Source organism: Aspergillus sydowii (assembly GCF_001890705.1).
Source record: "Aspergillus sydowii CBS 593.65 unplaced genomic scaffold ASPSYscaffold_1, whole genome shotgun sequence".
Taxonomy (NCBI): Eukaryota; Fungi; Ascomycota; class Eurotiomycetes; order Eurotiales; family Aspergillaceae; genus Aspergillus; species Aspergillus sydowii.
Window position 1 is genome coordinate 3,516,110 of NW_024467859.1, and position 17,024 is coordinate 3,533,133.

Consider the following 17,024-nt stretch of genomic DNA (forward strand, 5'->3'; position numbering starts at 1 on the left):
TGCGTTCAGCGACCCAACAGGGTTAGCGACAGCACAGCCTGGGGCCATTTTCTGTTCTCATCCATGTTTCCATTATTGTTCTAACCACCTTGCTTCTCGTCTCTATCGTCTCCTGCGCGCCTCAGCTGTCTCAACCGTACCGTCTTATTGCGCCTGCGTCCAACCGGCTCTGGAGAGATCCTTCCTGATGCCCAAACGGCGTCTCTTCCGTTGGCCAGCGCCCCGGACTGCTGGGCTGACGCTGTTGGCTCTGCTGTTTAGTACCATCGCACTGTTCCTTTATGGCGGCGGCTCATTTCCTGTAACACAGCATCTTCGAGAAAAGCGTTCGTTTTTCGCATTTCCTGACAGCCAACCCGTGAATAGTACTAACAGTGGCTCCAATAGAACAACAGGAATCGAACCGTAAACAGGCCATTCGCGAACTTGCCGACATCACAGCGACTTATAGCAATGTTAGCCGAGTCGGGTTGATATTAGCAGCGACGAAATCTGACGACCTCCAGTGGCTTTTAGATTACTGCAAAGAACGGTGCGTCATCGCCGCCCAAAACAGAACCGGCTGAACAGTGGGGAACAACACTAACTCTTCTTGTGTTTGACAGCGGACCTGAAACCATCCCATTTATCTACAGCACCGATGATATACCTGACCACCGCCTTCTAACCCCTCATACAACCCGAGGCCGCGAGGCCGCCGCATACCTCTCCTACGTCGTCGATCACTACGACAACCTCCCTCCCTACTCGATTTTCATCCACTCCAACCTCGAACAATGGCACAACGATCTCTTTGGTTTTGAAATGCCAGCGACGCTGCGCAATGTCCGCCTTGATGCTGTCGATGCGATGGGCTACGTTAACCTCCGGTGCAAGCACGACCCGGGGTGCCCCACGAGCGTGCACCCGTGGAACCCAACACAGATCGACATCGACGGGAACGACATCCGCGCGTTCTTCCCGGAGGTCTACAAAATAATCTTCAATGTCGGAGATAAAAAGGTCCCTGAGCATATCGGCAATGTATGCTGTGGACAGTTTGCCGTCAGCCGCGAGCGCATCCTCCAGCGGCCCCGGTCCGACTACGAGCGCATGCTGAAGTGGGCGGCGGAAACGCAACGCACGGACAGCTTCGGAGTTGGCTGGGTGTATGAGAAGATCTGGCATATTATTTTTGGGATGGAAGAGATCTAGTATGCTTGTCCTTGTCCTTGTTCTAGAATCTTGCGCGCTGTGCTGCAATTCCGGTTTGCTAACGAGCGTTCTTCTACTACTTACAGCTGTCCCCGATACGAGCAATGTCGTTGTGACGTTTATGGATGGTGCGGACCGCTGGCGGACACAGGCGAGACACTGCAGGCAGTGCGCGCTCCGGCCTCACTATAGAAAATATGCTTACTCGACCTACGTAATAGACGATTGACGGAAATATTTTTTACTTTGCCTTTTTGAAATGGTCCAAAATTCAACGGTTGCTTTTTTTTTTTTTTTTTTTTTCCTGGGGTATCATCTTTGTACCATATAATGAGTGGTTGGAGCATACGGGTTGCTTGCATTGGCATGACACGGTGTCTGTTGTTTGTCGGAACGAGAGAAATGCGAGACTGAACTGGATACCTGACGGGGTTGGAGTCTGTGGCAGTTTGCGATGAAATAAAGGAATAAACTGGACGGTCATAATTTCATAGGTATCTTTATATACAAAACTGCAGCGCCATAGCTTATCATGTACAACTTCACCCACCTGTAGTGTTACTGCCACCCTCTCCATGGATCGCCCTCTGATGTCTCGCCCCCTCAAACCCACCATCAAGCTCAAACACTGCCCCCTCGCCCACAACCCTCTCCCCACTCCTCATCCCCTCCTGCTCCGCCACGGAAACCGCAGGGACCTCATGCACGTCCCCGCTATCCAGCATCGGCACATCCGACTCCGACGGTCGACGCCTCGGCGCAGTCCGACCCGCATTGAAGAACAGCGCATCCCCCTCGCTAATCGTATTGCGGTTCCCAGGCCCACTCGTCCCCGGAATCAGAGACGTGGGGACAGGCATTGAGGATGCCACCGCAGAACCAGCTGTTAGGGATGACGGAAGACCCGAGGACGAGGGGCCCGATGGGCCAGAGGACGGGTCTGTGGATGATGGCGAGGTGGATGATGTGAGCCCTGCTGTTGTTGTCGAGAAGGCTGTTGACACGGGCCGCCGTGGGATTGTCCCTGCTGCTCCGGTGACCCCTCGTTCAGTACCAGAGGTAGATCTGCCTATCGCTGCTGCGGCAATGGGTGACCCGTGGTCGTTGCCGTTGCCGTTGGGCGAGACCGTGCTGGACGGTTGGTTTTGGCTGGTCAGTTGTTGTTTCTCTGCGTCTCTCAGAGCCGCGACGCCTGCCCCAGTTGCACCGGCGCCATTCTTCCTCCGCTGACGAAGGCAAAGCCACAGGAGGATAAGCGCGATGATGATCGCGACAACAACACCGATGACGATCCCCGCGATTGCGCCGCCGCTGAGACCGGAGCCGGAGTCGTCAGTCGGAGACGCGCTTGACGATGGGCTTGATGACGAGCTTGATGACGGCGAGGGCGTGGTGGTCGCGCAGGAATACGATCCCGTGAAGACGTCGCCGTTGTCGCCTTCCTCGGCGTTCTGCCTGTCGATGCCGCTGCACCCTGCTGAGCCGGTTGAGACGATAGAGGATTCACCATTGACGCGCTCGAGATTCTCGAAGGAAAGGCTTTATTTACCTGGTCATCAGCGACAAGCACAACGCGCGCAGGTGGCAAAGGGAAAAAAACCTACGTATTAAACCCCCCATCCAAATCCATCTTCCCACGCACAGTCTGGAGATTATCCATGCGCAGGTCTGTTAGTGCTTTATTGTCCTGCACGGTTATATCGCCTCCCACTGTCTGCGCATCATCGAGCTGGAGACGATTCAGCTGATCGTTGCCCGTGACCTTGACTCCGCCGCCGACATTTTGCAGGTCTGGTGCTGTGAGTCCGACCAGGCCTGTGTCTTCGACTTTCAGGTCCTCGCTGACGCTCTGCAGATTCTCGAGATTGAGCGTTCCGGCTGCCGAGGAGGAGATTGTGACGCTGCCTTTGATGTCCTCGCAGTCTGAGAATGCGGAGTCGGCGTCGGCTTGCGAGGTTATTGTTACGCTTGTGCCTGGGTGTTGTTAGCTGGGGTGTGGCAGGTGTGTGCATGGAGATGACGTACAAGATGAGGAACTGTTTGCTGTGACCGGCCGGACGAGGGCCGTCAAGGCCAGAGAAAGGAGTAATTGGCGTATCATTGGGAAGATCATACGGCGTACTATGAGTTGTTGTGTCGGTGCGTCATTAGGAGCCTGGAGGAATGGGTATCGTGGCTATACAGCAAAACGCAAGGACGGCATGGTGGACAGTTATTGGGAATTCGGTGCCTGGAGGATCGAGGATTCTTTTATCGTTGATCTAATTTCTCCAAAACTGGAGCAGACTAGTTGTTTAGCTCGACTTGGCTGCTATTTTTTTTCGCGATGTTTTCATTTCCCCTTGTGGGTTCTACACCATACTAGTATGGGCTTCCTTGCACGCTCAGAAGTGCGAGGTCTCGTAGTGCAGTTGACGAGCCATTCGGAAGATGTTCTTGTTACCTGATTGCTACTGCGTCGGCCAATCTGCGATGTTATTGTGATGGAAGATCGAGCGATGCACACGGACTGGAGTCTGCACTGCCTCACCGACCCACCGTATCGCAGTTTCCTCTCCACACCTCACCACAGAGCTTCCCAGGCGCGCGAACAATCTCGAAATACAGGTCCACGAGGGTTTGGTCAAGCCCAACCGGACTCGTCCTTACTCGATTTGATCTATTTATATCCAGACCCTGACTCCAACATCCGCTCGAAGCCGTACCAAGTTATCAACCCCCTCGCCAAATTCAGGCACCAAAATTCCATCACTCCTGGTCTTGGTATTAATCTTGTTACCTAAACGTTGGTCGCCTGTCATTTTGTTTGACCCGTCCAATCGACGGCAGCCTCGTCCGTGCTTTCTTCTGGCAGTGGTACGATCAAATATCCATTCTTGGAAATCAGGCACCCATCCCCAGCTCTATCTCGGTTGGACGTGGGAGGATCATATTTTTCGCAGCCTTCGAACTTGACCGTGTCGAGGTCTTTCTTGTTCACCGTTGTTGCGGACCAGGAGAGCACTGGGTTGTTTTCCGACTCATCCCCACTCTCCAGTAGAAGCTTCACGATATCCGGGTGATCTTGGTTAGCTGCCCATAACAATGGGGTTTGCCCGTTGTTGTCTCTGCTGTCGATGTCTGCGCCGGCCTTGAGAAGGCACTCGACTACAGCCCGCTGTCCATATCTAGCGGCGAGCGATAGTGGGGACTGCCCATATTTATCTCTGGACTGTTTATCCGCGCCGAGATTAACAAGGAGCTCGACAACATCGTGGTGTCCGGTCTTTGCCGCCCACGATAAGGGTGTGTGCCAATTGGTGTCCATCGAGTCTCGAGAAGCCCCCAGTTCCAAAAGAAGCTTGACCAGACTAACGTGTCCTTCGCAAGCTGCCCACGAAAGAGGGCTCTTCCCCAAGGAGTCTGGCGAATTTATATCGCAGCCTCTCGCAACCAGGTGGTATACGGTATCGTCTAGCCCAAAGTACGACGCAAGATGTATACCATCGATCTCTTCTGGAACTGGCCAAGGCTTGTCCTCTAGAAGCACCTGGGCGGCGCAAGTTGCCTTTTGCTTATTTTCTAGGAAGTCCAGCACGATATCTAGGTCTTGACGGTCAATTTGTCCATGACGACCCCAATTCTGAGCTGCGTAGCGATAAAGGGGGTACTTGTCGAGAGCGACGGCTTCGTGGATGGAATGCGAGGAGTAATCCTTGAAGGAATCGTACGACAGGTATGTTATGCAAGTAACAGCAATATTATGTTGAGCGCACGGAAACCATGAGGTCCAGGTCCGTTCAAAATATTCCTGCGCGGTGTAGTGAACCAGCCGAATAATATTGCTCTGTTCGTCGACAATTACCAGGCCAGCGCACACTGAAACTATGTCTTCCACATCCGAGATATTTGGCTCGTCAAGGTAGGGCTGTCTGGTCTCTACGGCCAGGGCATGCTGTAGTTCCCTTGTAGTCAATGGGCCGGCACAAGTGATCCACGACAATACCTGCTTCGCCATATCTCTCTGGTCAGAGACCTGCCCCTCGATCCGTTCCATGGCAGTGCTGTATGCAGAGTCGTATGCATTAGATCCACTGGGAAGGCTTTTCAGGGCCATTTGAACTGCTTTTTGGGACCGCTTTCCAACCAAGGAATCTAAATGCAACTTGGCGAGCAAAAACCTGCAGCATCCGATTGTTAGTTTTCACGATATTCTGTGACAGAATCCACTTACATTCCACCCACTGCTTTGGATACCTCGGCGATAATCTCGCATTGAAGTTCCTTGTTCCGCGAGACGAACGATGGGAGTCTGGAGAGTTGACTGCGCAAATACCGCCACACATCTTCCATGGTCGCGCGGATCTCTAGTGTAGGGCAAGCCTCAAACGCGGCAATTGTGTCTGGAATATACCTGGAGGTGGCCAGAAAGTTGACATTATGCTGGTTCTGCAGATCGTAGATTGCTGCAATGAAAGATTCACGGGCAGTGCTTTCGCATTCATCAAGAGCATCCACCACAATGAAGACTCGAGAGAATTGAGCCGAAAATACCTGCAGAAACTGCAAAAGCTCACCCACGCTTGGTTGTATTTTCTTATTCCGTGACTGGGAATATGCTGTCCTCACAGAGTCCGGAATTTCCAAGCTTCGCTGGACCAGCTGTCTCACCACGCTTGCAAGGAGATCTCGGAAGGTTTGCGAAGGCCGCCGCCGAAAACTGCAGTAAAGATACGCGATACCGGTATTTCCACCGTGATTGAACGCCCGTTCTAGATAGTCAATGATCATAGACACCATTATTGTTTTCCCAGAACCCGGTATCCCTGGACAAAACAATGTCTGATTGTTTCCCTCAAACCAACCCCGAAACTGGCTTGCTCCAAGCAACCACTGGCCGCTCCCTGGCTGCTGTTGATTAAGGAAGTCATTCTGCTGAGTTGCATAATTAACCGGACTCAACCAGTCAAGGAATTTATCAAACTCATCGTCGCTATAGAAATGTTTAATCGCAGCAATCTCATCCCTCGACCGAGTCGTCGTCTCACAGACCGCGAGGTTAATCTGTCTTCACGAATATCAGCACATACACATACCCAACAAAGTCACAATCGCAAGGCGCACATGTTAAGTCGACTCATAAATAGATTAAAAACAGCCACCTGCCCCTGAATCCGCTGCTCAAAGGTCTCTATCTCCTTAGGATCCCACTTCAACCGCTGCCACGCACGTCTCGAGAAATGGCGTGGATTGCGGGTAGCTTTTGCATCTGTCGACTCCATTTCAAGATTCCGGTACCTTGCAAGCACATGATCCAGCTCCTGAAGAACCCCACAGCATGATCGTGATATATCCTCGAGTTGCTGTCTCTGGGATTTGCTCAGTGTATTTTCCGGGTCGATGTCTTCGATATCACGCAAGACGTTGGATAGGGACTTGATACTATCACAAAAGAAATATCAGCACTACCACTCGAAGAGATGCGCTACCGTTCAGTTGTGTTCTTGAAATGGGTTGGTGCGTAGACAAAACGCCTTCGGATTTCGTTTGCGAAGAGGAGGACGGAGAGGAAGTCCCCTGCTCCATATCCAAAGCTCATTTTGGACTAATGTCGCTCCTGTCCTTGGAATATTATGTACCTATACGAATATATGCAATTGTGAGGATGCTGGGCTACCTTGGACAAGGCGTGGAACGAGTGTAGGCAGCCATTTCAAGAAATACCCACCGCTGTATGAACTCATGAAAAGAATCCTGGATTGCCGAGAATGGCAAGTGCACCCTAGACTGGAACGGTGACCGAAAAAGGGCTGGGAGTCAGAAGGGTCACGCGCTGATACTGCTCCGGGCCCATGTCGGGTATAACGGGGATAGAAGGGCCGAGCATCAGTAGGTATAGCTGGAGGGCTGGTAGCATTCGTCATATTATCAACGTATAGGTCTAAGTTATTGTGCATATCGCATAAAGGACATGGTAATCATGACCAAGGGTATATATAAATCTATAAGACATTTCAGGAATATTGAACACGGATATGAAACGGAGATGCCATCTCAATAACGCGGGCTCCAAGCATCGAGGGCATGAAGCTCGCTCCACTCGGCCTCCAACTGGCGAACGATCCTGGCCGTCGGCCATCCTACTTTCTTCTCCACAAAGTCTAGGAATTCAAATGATCCCTGGTGCTCGACTGGATGGCGAAGGCAGAATCCATCTTGACGTGGTTAGTGTCGGCGTTTGCTATGTGAGTGGAAAACATACATCGATGAAGTAGATGGCAGCCCATGAAGTATGCGTTCACGACCGTTTCGTTGGATCTTGACAGCCCAATCACGTTTATGAGGTGGTATGCGATTGTTTGCTTTGACGGTCAGCGTGAGTCATGCGCATATCATAGGTATACAAACCTCTTCTATGCGCCGCAATTTAGCGCGTTCATAGTCGCTGACGATTGAATGGTGCGCGTTAGAAGTTGCTAGGAGAATGCGAGAGGTATGGTAGTATTGTAGACCGACGACTTAGATGGTCAGTTTCATTCGACTCGGGGAGGTAAAAGAACCATACCTGCTGGCGGAGACACCAACCACAACTCTGGGAAAGGCCTACTTTCCGCAGAATTGGCCTCCTGGTATTTCAAGGGCTGCCAGCTGATGGGCTTTTCCCGATGCCACTGCTCAACACACTCGGATAAATAGTTCCAGTCGTTCTCTTCAAAGCTATACGTTGGCGCCGAGCGGAGTTGGATTATTCTTGCACATAAAAAGATGATCCTATTCGAATAGGCTGCATCGTCCCTCCGCCGAAAGACGGACGAATGTTCATAATTCTCCAAGTCAAGTTGCATGGGTTGGTATTCAACGAGGCAGGCGTAGATAGCCTGCCGCAGGAACTGCCAGCTGACAGCCTCCGCTAATCCACCAGATGAAGCTGATTTTGACATTGTGTTTAGAAGCCGGGTAGATCCAAGCCAATGACACTTTTCATCCGTGGTCACCTCCAGTTCTTCATACATGCGTAGGATTACCACTGTGATTAATAAATTATCATCGTAGGATTCCTCAGCTTTACCAAGTGCGTGTAGGAGCAACTCAATGCACTGACTGTGGTACTCTGAGGCTTCCCACTCACTGGACCCAGATATGACCGCAGAATGCCGCGCAGATAAACATAAGACGGCTTTCAGGACCATTGGAACCTGGAGCGCTCTCCGAGGAACTTCAGTCGAGAAATTGGAGTTCTGATCACAAACATCGAACTGATAGGTCAGTATCTCTAGCTAACTTAACAAACATCATAAAAAACGTACCCTAGGAGAAAGAGTTTGGATGAAGGAACGGAGAAGGAAGGCTTCGCGCGTCGTCATTGGCGCGGTAGAGTTTTGACGTGGACTAAGAGAGCTTAAGGAAGGTGAAATGTCCGCCCATGTGCTGACAGACGGCAACGGAGACGGACCACTCGCAGGATTGGGCGAGATGCTGATAGAGGATATTGTTCGCCGCTCGTCTGGACTAGAGCCCGCCAATTGAGCGACTAATTGGTTACTGGGCCGGGTGATATCCTCGCGCGGACTGGGTGTGCTCGGGACTTGCGGTTGTGGCACCGCTGGCAACACATTAGAGCGAGGTTGATTGTCCCTCAAAGGATCAGAAGTGCCGTCGGAGTCGGGGTCTTCGGCGCATTCTTCAATGAACATCACTAAAACACGAATTGATCAGATTTTATCAAAAGCAGCGCATTTTAGGCTCCAAAATAGGCTTACAAGATTGAGGAACCTTCACCCAGGGTTGGCAGGCATCCCACTCCAGCTCGAATTTGGATGCTGTTCCCTGGCTCTTCTGATACACATGGCGGACAGTCTTGAAGCGGAACGGAGGGTCAAGATGACACGCCCGCGAGAGACGAGAGCATTCATTGCATGACGAAGCCCCTTCGGCAATAGTACATTTTATATGGCGAAGACGACAACGCTCACATCCCCTACCTATTCGCATTGCAAGGATAGAGCTGTGCGTCCAGCGCGCTAAAGGGAGAAATTGAAGATGGCGATCTACATCGGCGGACTCAAGATACCCATCGAGGAAGTACTGCAGTCCGAGCAGTAGACGATGGAACAAAGACAGAGAAAATGACCGGGCGACGAGTAAGCGAGAGCGAAAGGCGAAGGGATTCACAATTCTGCGACTTGTCTCGAAATGGAAGCCTCCCCGCAATCCCCCGGTTTGCTGAATCAGCGGGCGTTTGCGGGTGTGATTGGTGCCCTCACGGGTCGGACTGTCTCCGAACGCCAACCACGAGATCCCCCATCGCCATCGCTGCCAAACACACCACACAGCTGAGCTGGGCTTTTTTGCCGCTGATCGTGCCCAGATTTTACTCAGAACGTCCGATGGGCTCCTAGTTGTTGATTGGTTGGAAACGTGTGCACCTCTCAGCCATTGCAGTCTCCAGAACTTGGAGTTGGTCCTACACTGTAGATACAGGAGACCACCAGGACTGACGCTTCCAGGCCCATTAAAACAATGACACGGGATAGAAGGATATATAATGTTAGTGCTGGGATAGTCACTGAGCGTCCAACCTTGTCGATCAGAGCTGCTCCCATCACACACACGACAGCCCTGAACAAGCATGTCATGTCGGACAACCCCTCATGCGCCGTGGACATGTTTCAAATCCGAATCCAATAGTATTCTGACCTGTTCTCATAAACTGGGCAAAGAGACGGCCGTGGTCTTTTACCGCTCCCTTCATCATTAACCCTTTCAGGAGTGTCAACGATTCGTCCATTTGCCTCCCGACGTTAGACACTGTTGTGTGATCACATTTTCCAGGCTTTCGCAATGTTTCGTCTTTTTTTCCGACTGGCAATTGGGCGTATATGGGATCTTTATTCGTCCGTTTGAAGGTCCAGCGGGATGCGTTTTGAGGGGTATTTCCGAGATCAACATGAGATCCAAATGCGAGTTGAAGGCATGGGATTGACACTTTCAAGAAATACAGAGTACAAGTGAGAGGGTCGGAGAAAATAAGAGCGAAAGAATATTGACTTGACTGGAAATTGAGGCATTCGAATTCCGAGCGACCGCGGGGTATCCTATCATACGATACAGTCGGAGACCATTTCCAGAACTTGTACCCAAAGGACCACCTTCAATGCATCGTCACTACGAAGTAGTGTACACAGTAGAGCTGGCTCGGGCATCAGTTTCCAGGCCTGCGATTCTTCCCAGGGGATTTATTCTACCTTGCCTGTTCTATCCTTGACGGGTCCATAAACACAGGAGGGCACGCGAAGAAGCGCATTGACAAAGCACCGACACTTACCGCAGCAAGCGAGATCGGCTAGTCAGACAATCAGAGTCATTCAAAGTACTCTGTCGAGCATGCTGCGTCCAATCTGCCGCTCATCATCCAGCGCTGGCCAACGCCGATTCCGCAGTTATACCACGGCAGGTCTCGAAGTATCAAATGTCACAGCTCGCTTCAACCCAAAGATGAGATCATTTGTCTCTACAATAGTCAAAATGAATGCGTTTCCGTAAGTTTGACTTTGTCCTCGGAACGTCCGGAAATTACATAGCCACCTTGATGGTGATTGAGAGCTGCGTTCCAGGCAGCGGCCCAGACAACGGCACAGACATGGATGGCGAGCTGAAACATCTGCCACCAATTAATGACCATGCGACAGCTAGACTAGAGCTTATTCGAGACTTGACAGTTGAAGGCGAATTTCGTAAACCATCCGGGTCCATTGTGAGGGCGCAGCGGCCCACTGATCGGCTGCAGTGTGGAGGAGTCGGCCGGCATAAAGAATTCTCCCCTTTGCCTCAAGAACCCCCCCGACCTTCCCGACTCCTCGACCAGGATGGCCAGCGGTTCGAGCCGCCTCCAGAGGTCTATTTTTCTCTACAATGAGCAACCGCGACCCTGACTTCCGACATCAACTGGGCCGATTCCGTCTCGAACCCCTGCCGGCGCAGCAGCACCCCCTCCCTCCGTCCTCTGCCATCTCGCCCTCCTTGCCGTCTCCGACCTCCGCTCCCTCCGCGTCCACTCCCACCCTGCCTTACCGTGCTGCATCCCGCCCGAAACGTGTCTCAACTGCATGCGACTTCTGTCGCAAGCGAAAGAAGAAGTGTGACTTCCGCTATCCCAATTGCTCCGCCTGCACTCGGGCCGGCGTTCGCTGCACTATCGCCCCGCCGGGCTCGCAAATCACCAACGCATCCGTCCCCCGCGACCAGCTTGAAAAACTGCAGGATCGGGTGCAATGGCTGGAGGAAATTATCCGTCGCAAGACCGGCGTCGCTGTCGCTGACCGGCCCACGGGCAGCGGGCTGGAGGATGAAGGAGACCCGAACTCGTGGCATCAGCTGCCGGCAATTTTGATTAAGGTTGACCCCAGTAGCCCGCACGCCGCTTCCACAGTTGGAGGGTCGACCACGGGGGTCGACTCGAGCGCAAGCCCAGCCTCAGCAAGCCCGTCCGCAGTGGGAACAGAACTTCCAAATGTCGGCGAGATATTTCGCGACAAACTTGAGCATCGTCGCCCGTCCGTCGCTCGTCCGACAATTTCTTCATCCGCGCCGCGCGTTATCCGACTCGCCACATTGGAGGAAGCCGAGCGAGTGGCAGGCCAGTACTTCGAGAGCATGGGATACCAATATCCGTTCCTTTACCGTGTCGAGTTCTTTGACAATCTCCGAAGAATCTATGCTGGCGAAGCGCCGACTCCTGAGGTGCATTGCAGCTATCACATCACCATCGGCATTGCCCTGCTTATCGGATCCGCAGAAGATGCAGAAGCCAGGGCAATGGAATTTTATCGTGCGAGTAACGAAACTCTTCCAATTGCGCTACATAATGAGGACGTCGCTGCCCTCCGCGCACTGCTGAGTCTCGCTCTTTACACGCTTTTCGCGACCACGGGTCCCAGCATCTGGCACGTCCTGGGCACTGCTCTGCGCCTTTCAACCAGCCTAGGTCTGCACAAGGCAAGACAGCCCACCAATCTGCTTGACGATGAGATGGCCAAGCGAGCCTTTTGGAGTCTGTACAACCTTGACAGGCTTATTGCCAGCACGCTAGGCAGACCGCTCGGAATCGCCGACGAAGACATCACGGTTTCCCTTCCCCGGGAACTGAATGATGACGGCACTGAAACGCCTGGAGCTAGTTCCATGACTATTCCTATCCAAGTCGTTAAGCTCCGGCGCATTTTCTCTCGAATATACCGTTACCGTAAGTGGTGTTCCTCTATTTGACATGACACAGCTCAGTTAATGACCTACAGTATACAGCATTAACCAGCCACCTCTATCTTCCACCGAAATATCCCTAAGTCTTCGCCACTTTCGGCAGGAACTCGACGATTGGCGCTCCAGTAGCCCTATATACCCACCAGCCCTTCTTTACTCAACCAGCTACTTCGACTATCTCCACGCAACAACCCTTCTCCTCCTTTACCGACCCAGCCCTCGGAATCCAACCCCCGATCAAAACAGCATAATTAGCTGCGGCAATGCTAGTATCGCAGTAATCCGTTCCTACTGGGATAGCTACTCGATCGGGAAGCTCAAATGGATATGGCTTACACTGAGCCAACTTTACTTCGCTGGAATTACGATCCTATGGTGCTTGAACAGAAATTTCCATTCGGTAAACGAGGGCCATGGCCCCGTATGGGAGCCGGATGAGCAAATGATGCGGCGAGCAATCCAAGCTGCCGTTGTTATTCTAGAAGAATTCGGAAAACGAAGAGCCGGGGTGGATAAGTTGGCAGAGACATTCCGGACCCAGAGTACTACAATATTCAGCCACTTGGCCTACCAACAGCAGCAGCAGCAGGCCATGGCACCTTCGATACCTCCACCGCAGACAGGGCCCAACCAGGTCTTCATGGCCCCGCCTGTTCCCCTTGCGCCCGTTCTCGATGACGTCTTGTTGGTCGATGCATCAGGGAATATGCCCGTGATGGATCCGCAGATGGCGGAGCAATTGTTTTACTCGTATGATTGGTTCCAAGAGGAGATGGCGACGTATTATACCTTGTAGGGCTGTTGATTTTACCACTGTGTTTATTTATTTTATGGTTTGTACATGGAATCATATTTCTAGCATTGCAGACTGAAAGCGTTATGATATGATATATGCATTATTTATTAGGTGTCTATATTACATGATCTAGATAAATGTAGATATCTACAAGAAATGGCAGCCCTTGGCAAGGCTGGTCTATGTATCGAATGTACCTAGTCAGGTATCTCACTCCCAACTACTAGGCCCAAACCACCCCTGTGGAGGAAGATCCTTCCAGGGTGTCCCTCGTCCATCGGCCGTCTTCATGAAAACTTCATTTCCCCACCATTTCAGTGGGCCGGCTGGTAGCATAATGCAGAAGAATATAACGACGGTCGATACCGCGACGCCTGAATCTAATGCTGCGCTGAGGACGTAGTCTACTTCTTGTTAGCCAACGCATGCCCATCTATAGGTGGAACAGGGCGGAGTCTCCACCAAAAACAAAGCGGAAGGGGACTCACTATACTTCGACCACCAAGCCGGCTTCCGCCGTTTAATGAGACCATTGAAGATAACATTGACAACCCACCACGAGGAGAAGTTGATGCCCGTGGCCGGCGGGACAAGGCTCATGGCGCTGAATGCGACGGGCCACGAGACGTAGTTCATTGCTTTCCAGCGGCGGCCGAGAAGGTATGTTATCAGGACTATAACGGGGCCGGCAAGGAAGAACCAAAGCAGGTTTCCGTATATTTGGCCTGGGGTAAAGTTGCGGCCCGGGCCGAGGGCGCCTAGATTGTGAGGGGGTGGTTAGTTTATTCCTATGAAATTGTGGCGGGAACAAGGGAGGTGGAAAAAGATAAGCTGCTTACCCCAGATAATGGAGGAAGAGTAGGTAACTAAACCGTGGGGACAGATGAAATCGCCGTCGGCATCGGGCGTGCAGATGCCGTCCAAACGAGTGATCATGAAGACAGTTACGCCGCATTGCACGACTGCGCCGATTAGGGTTGCTAGACCTTGCGCAAAGAAAAGTGTGCGCGGCGCAATGTGAAGGTAGTGCGCGAATTTCATGTCAGCTACGAATCTGCAGTGTCATCGAGTCAGCGAGGTTGCCTGTTGGAGTGGTAATAGGACTACCACTTACTCTAGTCCCTGTGAGACGGTCACGTATCCATAAAACTTGAAAACCATGTTGGCAACGGGTTTTCCAAGGAACGCATAACCACCGATGAATTCGGTAATCAAGTTGAGTTGATTGCTCGTGATATTAGTTAGGGCTTTGACAATCCCCACAGGGATGAAATAAATGATCGGCAGCACAAAGGCTAGCACTACTGCCCACGCTGGGAGCGCCGTGTGCCACACCTCATTGGTGACGATGCTTAATATGAACATCAATAGGCTCACTGCCCCAAACCACCACCACGGAACTGGGGCATAAGATTCCATGAGTCGAGAATGAACGTCTTTCTCATGGCGGCCACTCCATTGCTGGGCCAGTTCTTTTCCGTGGTATAGAGCGGTGTGCACGAAGATGCCCGTTAAATTAGCGAATGCTACACCATATGTCACGGCATATCCAGCTGGTATGAACATCGGAGAATAGTTTCGATAAGCATCGACGTCGACTGTACCGTTCTTATTCATTACCCGATGTATATCATAGGGGCGGCCGGTGTTGTCGAAAGTATTGGAATCCAGAAGCGGCAAATACGCAGCATACCACGTGTTTGTGTAATAGATTATGGGAACAAGAATCCAAAAGAATAGCATAAAGGAGCCCATGACATTCAAGCCTGCCCAGAATGGGACTAGGAGAGGGCTATCATTTGCGAAAACGATTTGAGACCAATCGAAAGTGAGCAGAGACATCCCAAGTCCGGACTTCTGCCCAAAGAGCTGATTGACCACTACATTGGTCGGAGCAGCCCAACATATAAAGCTGAAGAAACTCAAGCCAGTGAAGAGGTATCCTGGAGCGAAATACCAGATTGCGCCACCAACGAAAACGAAGAGAAAGAACCTGACCCGCGTGACAGCCCAGCCATCAGCGACCCTGTTGGCTTTAGAATGGAGAGTGGTGAGAAGAGCTGCGTTCGACAGGACCTGCGGCCATATCATAGTTGCAGGTTCGACGAGCCAGCGTGAAACCATCCCAGCGACGCCGAACCCAAATAACTGCGTAGTAATGCACAAGAGGACTTGAAACCCGCCTTCGGACGGCATCTTATAGAATTTGACCATTGCCTCAATAACCTGAGTGGCAGAAGCCGACCCGAATGAGACATTTGCCATGATTGTGATCAAGGCATGTTCTTTAATGTTGAAGTGGCGGTCCGGGTTCAGCCAACCCAATGGCATCCACCGTGCCCATGCACACCCAATCGGGAATGCTATCAGCTGTGCGACCAGCGCACTGATTTTTACACTAGGCTGTCGCAAGCTAAAGAATTGATTCAGCCCACTCCCAATCTATAGTCATACTCGAGTCAGTGTTTGCAAAGTGGAGCCGGTCGGGGCCCAGACCGACTAGGATTGGGGCCTGGGGAATAAACTCATATGGATTATGGATTCATACAATCGTGAAGAGAATGCCAATAGTCCACATTCGAATGGTATCTATAGGCAACTCGACGTTGTCCACCGGTGGGACGACTGCTCGCACCTCCGGAAAAGGCGAGTCGTCCGCGTCGTAGGGAAGGACTTTCTCCGCTTCACGGTCGTCGAGCACGCCACAGTGAGTTGTGTCATGATCTTCGAGGTTGTTTAATGTCGACTCCTAAACACGGGGTGTCTGGATTAGCACTCGGCGAACGAAGAGCGGGTTGGGACCGATCAGATATTACTCAATATAGTAATACCGTGAAACAACAGTTGGCAATATTGGACAAAGAAAGCGAGACAGCCAATACAAGCCGCGGGATCAGCATAACCCACCTTTATTGAGCCCCTGTGAAGGGGATTCTTTTCGGTTTCCCGCATCCTCCATGAAAAGCCAGGCCCGGCTTGTGACGCCCAACGGCGGAAAGGCGGGATCGAGGGCACTGGGGGCGGCGTCCGAGTGGTAGACCGTCGGCCCCAGTTGGTTGATCATTGATCACCAAAATCAACCGGGAAACATCAGAAAAGCCAAACGAAAGGCGCAAGAGCTGGGGTGCAGTTTGTGTTGGGATCGGGACTCAGGAGAAGCGGAGAAAAGAAGCTGCGGAAAAAGAAATGAAATCATGCCTGAGGCTGAGCCTTTTCTGCCCCCACCTTTTCTGACGCAGCATCTTCTTCCGGGGAGACTGGTTTGTACAGTATAATGCAGTTGAAGCCATTGGTTTGGGGACAAAAATGCATCTTGCATCTATACGATGTCTGACCCGGATCATCGCATCACAGGCCTCGTGGACCGCAATCTTAGCACGGCAATAGTGTGCATGACTTGCAGGCGAATTTGCACTCCCTGTCGGCGCGATCCGCCCGCAATCTGCTGCTTTCAGTAAGTGACAAACCAAACACCAACAACCTCCTTGCGCCACTCATCCACATGTCCCTCCCGCTCTGTGGACTGTAAGCGGGTCCTTGCTCCGACAAATGCTGTAACTGCGTCCGGCGTCGGATGCGAGACGTCGGTGTCCTAAGCTCTGGCCCAGCGGATACAGCCGACTGTCCTCAGCGATAATCCCCACGGCGCGCATTCACAATAGGCAAGTGACAACAAAGATGGGGAACCAGAGATGTGCCACTGAATTCCTGTTGGTGCTTCCCCTCCCGAGTTTCAATATTCGGTAGATGCCTTCTACCTTTTTACCGAGCTCTCTTATATTTCATCTCCGGAGCC

The 17,024-nt window shown here is 51.9% G+C and overlaps 6 protein-coding genes across 6 annotated transcripts; 2 read left to right on the plus strand and 4 right to left on the minus strand.

Annotated features, from left to right (window-relative positions):
* Positions 1-62: 62 nt before the first annotated feature.
* On the plus strand, positions 63-1,386 carry ASPSYDRAFT_75173 (DUF3431 domain-containing protein; the record flags this gene model as incomplete). The annotated part of the gene is made up of 4 exons (XM_040850789.1): positions 63-326; positions 388-532; positions 606-1,193; positions 1,281-1,386. The coding sequence occupies exons 1-4, from the start codon at positions 188-190 to the stop codon at positions 1,384-1,386; spliced, it is 978 nt and encodes a 325-aa protein (XP_040708404.1). The 5' UTR covers positions 63-187.
* Positions 1,281-3,515, minus strand: ASPSYDRAFT_39326 (putative GPI-anchored cell wall protein Pst1). Its single transcript, XM_040845876.1, has 3 exons — positions 3,220-3,515; positions 2,799-3,168; positions 1,281-2,733 (listed from the first exon to the last, which is right to left on the minus strand). Exons 1-3 carry the CDS (start codon positions 3,305-3,307, stop codon positions 1,737-1,739), a joined length of 1,455 nt encoding a protein of 484 aa, XP_040708405.1. The 5' UTR covers positions 3,308-3,515; the 3' UTR covers positions 1,281-1,736.
* A 23-nt stretch (positions 3,516-3,538) lies between these two features.
* ASPSYDRAFT_39330 (ankyrin repeat domain-containing protein) lies at positions 3,539-6,201 on the minus strand. The gene is made up of 2 exons (XM_040845877.1): positions 5,408-6,201; positions 3,539-5,354 (listed from the first exon to the last, which is right to left on the minus strand). The coding sequence occupies exons 1-2, from the start codon at positions 5,971-5,973 to the stop codon at positions 3,992-3,994; spliced, it is 1,929 nt and encodes a 642-aa protein (XP_040708406.1). The 5' UTR covers positions 5,974-6,201; the 3' UTR covers positions 3,539-3,991.
* A 1,026-nt stretch (positions 6,202-7,227) lies between these two features.
* ASPSYDRAFT_141469 (uncharacterized protein) lies at positions 7,228-9,165 on the minus strand (the record flags this gene model as incomplete). Its single annotated transcript, XM_040841147.1, has 6 exons — positions 7,228-7,388; positions 7,436-7,535; positions 7,582-7,691; positions 7,739-8,429; positions 8,481-8,869; positions 8,934-9,165. 6 exons carry the CDS (start codon positions 9,163-9,165, stop codon positions 7,228-7,230), a joined length of 1,683 nt encoding a protein of 560 aa, XP_040708407.1.
* A 1,920-nt stretch (positions 9,166-11,085) lies between these two features.
* ASPSYDRAFT_54075 (putative C6 transcription factor) lies at positions 11,086-13,228 on the plus strand (the record flags this gene model as incomplete). The annotated part of the gene is made up of 2 exons (XM_040848790.1): positions 11,086-12,415; positions 12,468-13,228. 2 exons carry the CDS (start codon positions 11,086-11,088, stop codon positions 13,226-13,228), a joined length of 2,091 nt encoding a protein of 696 aa, XP_040708408.1.
* Positions 12,939-16,278, minus strand: optF (small oligopeptide transporter, OPT family). Its single transcript, XM_040845101.1, has 6 exons — positions 16,136-16,278; positions 15,777-15,977; positions 14,343-15,670; positions 14,068-14,282; positions 13,717-13,986; positions 12,939-13,632 (listed from the first exon to the last, which is right to left on the minus strand). The coding sequence occupies exons 1-6, from the start codon at positions 16,178-16,180 to the stop codon at positions 13,439-13,441; spliced, it is 2,253 nt and encodes a 750-aa protein (XP_040708409.1). The 5' UTR covers positions 16,181-16,278; the 3' UTR covers positions 12,939-13,438.
* Positions 16,279-17,024: the final 746 nt, after the last annotated feature.

Excerpts from the sequence above, each read along its gene's own strand:
- optF (XM_040845101.1), bottom strand. The coding sequence starts at position 16,180 with ATGCGGGAAACCGAAAAGAATCCCCTTCACAGGGGCTCAATAAAG. Across the intron at positions 15,671-15,776 it reads TTGGCATTCTCTTCACGATT|ATTGGGAGTGGGCTGAATCA; the intron begins GTATGAATCCAT and ends GTATGACTATAG. Across the intron at positions 13,633-13,716 it reads GGCTTGGTGGTCGAAGTATA|ACTACGTCCTCAGCGCAGCA; the intron begins GTGAGTCCCCTT and ends AACAAGAAGTAG.
- ASPSYDRAFT_39330 (XM_040845877.1), bottom strand. The coding sequence starts at position 5,973 with ATGGTGTCTATGATCATTGACTATCTAGAACGGGCGTTCAATCACGGT. Across the intron at positions 5,355-5,407 it reads TCCAAAGCAGTGGGTGGAAT|GTTTTTGCTCGCCAAGTTGC; the intron begins GTAAGTGGATTC and ends CGGATGCTGCAG.
- ASPSYDRAFT_39326 (XM_040845876.1), bottom strand. The coding sequence starts at position 3,307 with ATGATCTTCCCAATGATACGCCAATTACTCCTTTCTCTGGCCTTGACG. Across the intron at positions 3,169-3,219 it reads AGCAAACAGTTCCTCATCTT|GCACAAGCGTAACAATAACC; the intron begins GTACGTCATCTC and ends AACAACACCCAG. Across the intron at positions 2,734-2,798 it reads TTGGATGGGGGGTTTAATAC|CCTTTCCTTCGAGAATCTCG; the intron begins GTAGGTTTTTTT and ends AGGTAAATAAAG.